The sequence below is a fragment of the Capricornis sumatraensis genome, chromosome 5 (assembly GCF_032405125.1).
Source record: "Capricornis sumatraensis isolate serow.1 chromosome 5, serow.2, whole genome shotgun sequence".
Lineage (NCBI taxonomy): Eukaryota > Metazoa > Chordata > Mammalia > Artiodactyla > Bovidae > Capricornis > Capricornis sumatraensis.
In genome coordinates, this window is record NC_091073.1 from 111,041,638 (window position 1) to 111,047,559 (window position 5,922).

Here is a 5,922-nt window from a genome sequence, read left to right on the forward strand (position 1 = left end):
AAGGAGTGAGAGGAAGGGAAGGGAAGGGAAGGGGGGGTCTTCAATAAAATTAAAAATGAAAGTTTTGCTAGAACATACACAAATGGCCAACACACACATGAAAAGATGCTCAACATCTTTAGTCATTAGGGACATGCAAATTAAAAACACAATAACATGTCATTTCACACACACTGGGATGGCTACAGTCAAACAGAACATAAATTTTGCCAAGAAAGCAGAGAAATTGGAACTCTCATTTATTACTAGTGGGAATGTAAAACAGTTCGGCTATGGTGAAGAGCAGTTTGGCATTTGCTCAAAAAGTTAAATATAGAATTACCGAATGACCCAACAGTTCCACTCCCGGGTATGTACCCAAAAGAATTAAAAACAGGTTTTTCTATTAATAACAAAAACTTGTACATGAAAGTTTATAGCAGTACTGTTCACAATAGCCCAAAGTTAGGAAAAAACCCAAATGTCTATCACCTGATGAATAGGTAAAAAAAACATATGGCTATTCCCATACAAGGGAACATTATTCAGACATAAAAAGGAATGAGGCCTTGCTACATTTGACAATATGGATAAATTTCAAAAATAATATGCTAAGTGAAAGAAGCCAGACACAAAAGATCACATATCATATGATTCCATTTATATGAAATGTCCAGATCAGGCAAATCCTTAAAGACCAAATACACTGTGGCTTTAAGAGCCTGGGAGGAGGGAGGAATCAGTTCAGTCGCTCAGTTGTCGCTCATTTGTGTGTGACTTGTTGACCCCATGGACGGCAGCATGCCAGGCCTCTCTGTCCATCACAAACTTCTGAAGCTTGTTCACATTCATGTCCATCGAGTTGGTGATGCCATCCAATCGTCTCGTCCTCTGTCATCCCCTTCTCCTCTTGCCTTCAGTCTTTCCCAGTATCAGGGTCTTTTCCAATGAGTCAGTTCTTCATCTTCACCAAGTGGCCAAAGTATTGAAGCTTCAGCTTCAGCATAAGTCCTTCCAAAGAATATTCAGGACTGATTTCCATTAGGATTGACTGGTTTGATCTCCTTGCAGTCCAGGGGACTCTCAAAAGTCTTCAACATCACACTTAAAAAGCATCAGTTCTTCAGCACTCAGTCTTCTTTATGGTCCAACTCTCACATCCATACATGACCACCGGAAAAACCATAGCTTTGACTAGACGGACCTTTGTTGGCAAAGTAATGTCTCTGCTTTTTAATATGCTGTCTAGATTGGTCACAGTTTTTCTTCCAAGGAGCAAGTGTCTTTTAATTTCATGGCTGCAATCACCATCTGCAGTGATTTTGGAGCACCTCAAAATAAAGTCTGTCACTGTTTCCATTGTTTCGCCATCTATTTGCCATGAAGTGATGGGACCAGATGCCATGCATGATCTTAGTTTTTTGAATGTTGAATTTTAAGCCAGCTTTTTCACTCTCCTCTTTCACATTCATGAAAAGGCTCTTTAGTTCCTTTTTGCTTTCTGCCATAAGGGTGGTGTCATCTGCATATCTGAGGTTATTTATACTTCTCCCTGCAACCTTGTTTCCAGCTTGTGCTTCATCCAGTTCAGCATTTCCCATGATGTCCTGTTTAAAGGGTATGAAGTGCCTTTTAGGGGTGATGAAGAGGTTATGGAACTGTGTAAGCATGAGGTTCCATGACATTGTGAATATACTAAATTCCACTGAATTGTACACTTTAAATGGTCAAAATCTTGAATTGTATGCGATGTGAATTTTACCTCAGTTTTGACAAATTATTTTACTAGGAATTTTCAAAGGTACTTCATCTCCTCCTCCTCAATCTTTCGATATTTTCTTAACAGACTCAGTTTGAATTATTCTCAATTTTTATTTTGTTTGTTTGTGGGTAAGATAAACCAGACAGCTATAATATTTAGGTAAGAGATGCTTCATTCCGATTCTTAAAAGTAGTTTTAAACATTTTTCCATATAAAATATCATGGTCTCACTTTACATTCTAGGATGTTTTGAGCTCAATCATTAATTTTTGTGTCAGTAGAGTGAAAGGATCACTAACAGGGAGTTGTGATCCCTTCTTTCTTAAGTAGCCTGACTTACCTCTGATGGTCTGTGCACGATTCTTAGGCAAGCATGAGTTCTGATAATATCCTTCAGTTTTCATAAGAGCATATCCTTAGACCTGATTATGTAGAGAGATGTTTGCAGTTATGAACTTTTCACTTTTTGGCCAGCCACTTGCCACCATGGCAAGTTTGAAAGGAAAATGAGCGACATGATATCCACTGACTCATATGGAGCCAGCCCTGTTCCTCATGGATGTGCGGATAATTACTGAGACTTTGGCTCCAGGTCCCCCTGTGAACTCTCCACCCTTGGAGCTGAGTGGGACCATTGGTGACCACATAATGACCCTTTTACCTCTGGCCCAAGGCCTGTTTGATCCCATGGGCATGGTGAATCTTGTAAGTCACAACTTTTCCTCTCTTTTTTTCCCCATTCATTTCAGAAAAGCTTGGACTTGTGGCTGTAGAATTTAGGAAATAGAGTTTCTTGGCATAAATTCTGTGCACTGCCCAACATTTCGATTTAGTCTTCCTTTCTAATTCATATATACCAGTATATCTTTTTTTTTCTCCATATAATTTTCTGTGGACTGTATGTGTTTCTAAGTCGTTGTAATTCACATTTTTTTAAGACTAAGTCAGGGACCAAAAACAGAGCCCAGAGATAAAATTCCATTTCTCTGTGGACTTCAAATGATAGTGCGGGATTGAGGACCCTCCCATCGGCTCCCTCACACAGACACACACCACACACGTGCACTCACATGCCCACACACGTACATGCACGCACAGTAGGCGGCAGGCACGCTGCCCTGCCCACCGTCCTCAGAGCGAAGCCCTTGAGCCACAAGGTCCCAGGCTACCATTTTGATTCAGAGCTCCTCGTCAGAACCCGAGTCAGAGCAGCCTTTATCTCCTTGTTCCGCAAACTGTAGATGAGCGGATTCAACATAGGGGTCACCACCGCGTAGAAGAGCACCACCACCTTGTCCTGCTCGGCGGAGGCGGTGGCGCGGGGCTGCATGTAGGTAACCAGGGCCATGCCGTAAGACATGGAGACCATGGTGAGGTGCGAGACACAGGTCCCGAAGGCTTTGCGGCGCCCCACGCTGGAGCGGATCTGCAAGACGGCGGCCACGATGCGCGCGTAGGACAGTGCGACCAGGCAGCAGGGCACCAAAAGCACCACCACGCTGGATGCCAGTATGACCGCCTGGTTAAGGGTGACGTCCACGCAGGCTAGCCTGACGAGCGCCAGTGTCTCACAGGCCACGTGGTTCAGCACGTGGCGCCCACAGGTGGGCAGACGCACGGTGACTGCGGTCTCCACCGCCGCGTTCGCCAGGCCCACGAGCCAGGAGATGGCGGCCAGGCCTGCGCAGAGCCGCGGGCCCATGACGGCCGCGTAGTGCAGGGGGTTGCAGACGGCCACGTAGCGATCATAGGCCATGGCGGCCAGCAGCAGGAACTCGGTGCCCCCCAGGGCCAGCGAGAAGAAGTGCTGGGTACCACATCGGGCGGAGGAGATGGTCTTCTTCTCCAGGAGGAAGTGCACCAGCATCTGGGGAACCCCACTGGAGGTGTAGCAGATGTCCACTACGGAGAGGTTGCTGAGGAAGAAGTACATGGGCAGCTGGAGGCGGGAGTCCAGCCGGACCAGGACGAGGATGAGCCCGTTACCCAGCAAGGTCAGCAGATAGGTGGCCCCGAACAAGACAAACAGCCCAGCCTGGGTCTGCCGGTCCCCGGAGAGGCCCAGCAGGACAAACTCACTCACCCAGGTCAGGTTGTTCCTCTCCATGGAGCAGGTGGGCCAGGCTGCCAAGGGAGGAGCAGAGGCAGGGAAGGGCAAGTAAAGGTCTCTCTTTAGGAGTCTGGGATTAAGCCATGGGCCAGGTCTGGAGCTGGAAGTGGGGCTCCTCCCCTCAGGTTCCTTAACCTAGGTGCTGAGGGGACAATGCCATGAGGCGGGAGGGAAAAGGAGATTTGAGTTCTCACAGTGGACTCAAGGATGAAGTCCCTGTTCTGGTCGTCCTTAAGCATCTAGGATCCAACACAGTTACAATTGCATAGGATATACGCGATCAGTGTAAAGGGAAAGATAGAGGAAAAGGTGGTGGAGGGAAGGGAGGGTGATAGGAAAGAAAAAAGGGAGTAAAAGAGGAAGAAAAACTAGGGAAGGGAGGTAGGAGAGCAAAAAATGAGGGAAGGAAAGTGGAAGGCAGGGAAGAAAGGAAAGAGTCTCCAGTGTGGGGTGGCCAAAGACGACACTTGAGCTCAAGAGGAGCGCCTAGGGGTCGATGCCTAAGTCTGAACTCACTCGCTCCTTATGTTTTCTCTGATGTTCAGGTCTGGGTTTCTGCCTAGTCTTCTCACATAGCTCTTGTGCCCAACAGTCTGGATAAAGTTTAAATCAGTATCTCTAAGCCCCTGACTGTGCGAGACATCAGACGCCTGTCTGTGAAACAGAAATACGGAAGCACAAGTTCTGTTCCTTTGGTTCTTATAATTTAATCAGGGACACAGACTAAATTAATAATTACAAAAATTAATTATGTATAATTGTGCTAAGTGCCAGGAAGGAGAAGAACAGGGTTTCTAGTTAGTTAATTAAATTTGCAGCTGTAATTAAATTATGACTGCAGTTGTGCCTTATTTCTCAATAATATGCAATTTATATAGTAAGTTGTGGGCATTTATTTAGGTGTTTAAATAAATGGTAAACAATGTAATGAGAACATTTGTAAACCATTGATACTTACATGTTTGTGCTGAGTATGAAGTGACTGACATCTGCTGACTTTTTTAGGGGGAGTGAATTCTTTCTCAGCTAAGATTGCACTGGGTTATTTTCCTTCCAGCACATTGACCAGTCTTCTATAAACATAAATAAATGTCATCAGCTTTTTCTTAATAGAAACAGAATCTTAAGGTGTATTTCTTGCTCTTAAAATAGTAAATTAATTAATTCAGTTCAAAATATTTATTGAGTATATGAGGCACTATGCTTTCAACCAACTTCTGGGAAATACTGCCTTTCTATGTTAGGAGTTTGTTTTAGAAAATCAGCAGTGCAACAGAATCAAATAAAAAATTTTAAAAATTGGATCTTTGTAAAGTCTATGAGAATCAAATGAGACAGTGTAACAAAGGACAAAGGCAATATATCAGTGTTAAGAAAACCAGAGTGGAGCCACATAATCAAATACAACAGAACTGAGAAGGGTAATCTAATTCAGAGTCTTTCTGGCTGGGGGCAGGGTCTGGACTCTGGTGCAGGAGAGAGCCAAGAGCTGGATGAAGCAGGCAGCTCTTGCCGTCTGTTCAGCCCTGGGCCTGCAGTGGCCAGCAGGTGTCACTGTAGAAACTGCAAAGAATAGAAACTGGCTTTAGGGTCTCAGGATTGGAACCCAGTTCTGCGTCCGGAGTGTAGGAGTTGGTGGCTGGGATTCTGAGCACTGTCCCAAGGAGTCTGTGGCTACCCGCAGAGCTTAGTCCTTGGGTCAGTAGAGAAAGCAATTCAGCTCTGATCTCTGGAGGTGCTGCAACATCCAGAATCCTCACCTTCAGAGTTGATGTCATGGATTCACATTCCCTCCAGAAGGTCCCTGTTACTGTATGAGAAAGTTAAAAATGTTAGAAAGGAAAGAAACCACAGAGATCAGGTATTGCATCCATTTCATTCTACAGATGGAAACCAAGGAAATGGGGTGAGGTGACTGGCGCTGGGGTCAGAACTACCTGGGAGCAAACCTGGAATAGGCCTGGAACCTGAGGCTTCCCACTGTGCTGCACAGCTCAGTTCTCACTGAGCCTGTTAGTGAGGGCTGGGAAGGGGGTCTAGAAGGATGTGGTCTAGGAAGGGAGGCACTTGA

The 5,922-nt window shown here is 45.3% G+C and overlaps 1 protein-coding gene across 1 annotated transcript; it reads right to left on the bottom strand.

Annotated features, from left to right (window-relative positions):
* Positions 1–2,906: 2,906 nt before the first annotated feature.
* Positions 2,907–3,848, bottom strand: LOC138079756 (olfactory receptor 2F1-like). The gene has a single exon (XM_068972439.1). It carries the CDS (start codon positions 3,846–3,848, stop codon positions 2,907–2,909), a length of 942 nt encoding a protein of 313 aa, XP_068828540.1.
* Between the last annotated feature and the right edge of the window lie 2,074 nt (positions 3,849–5,922).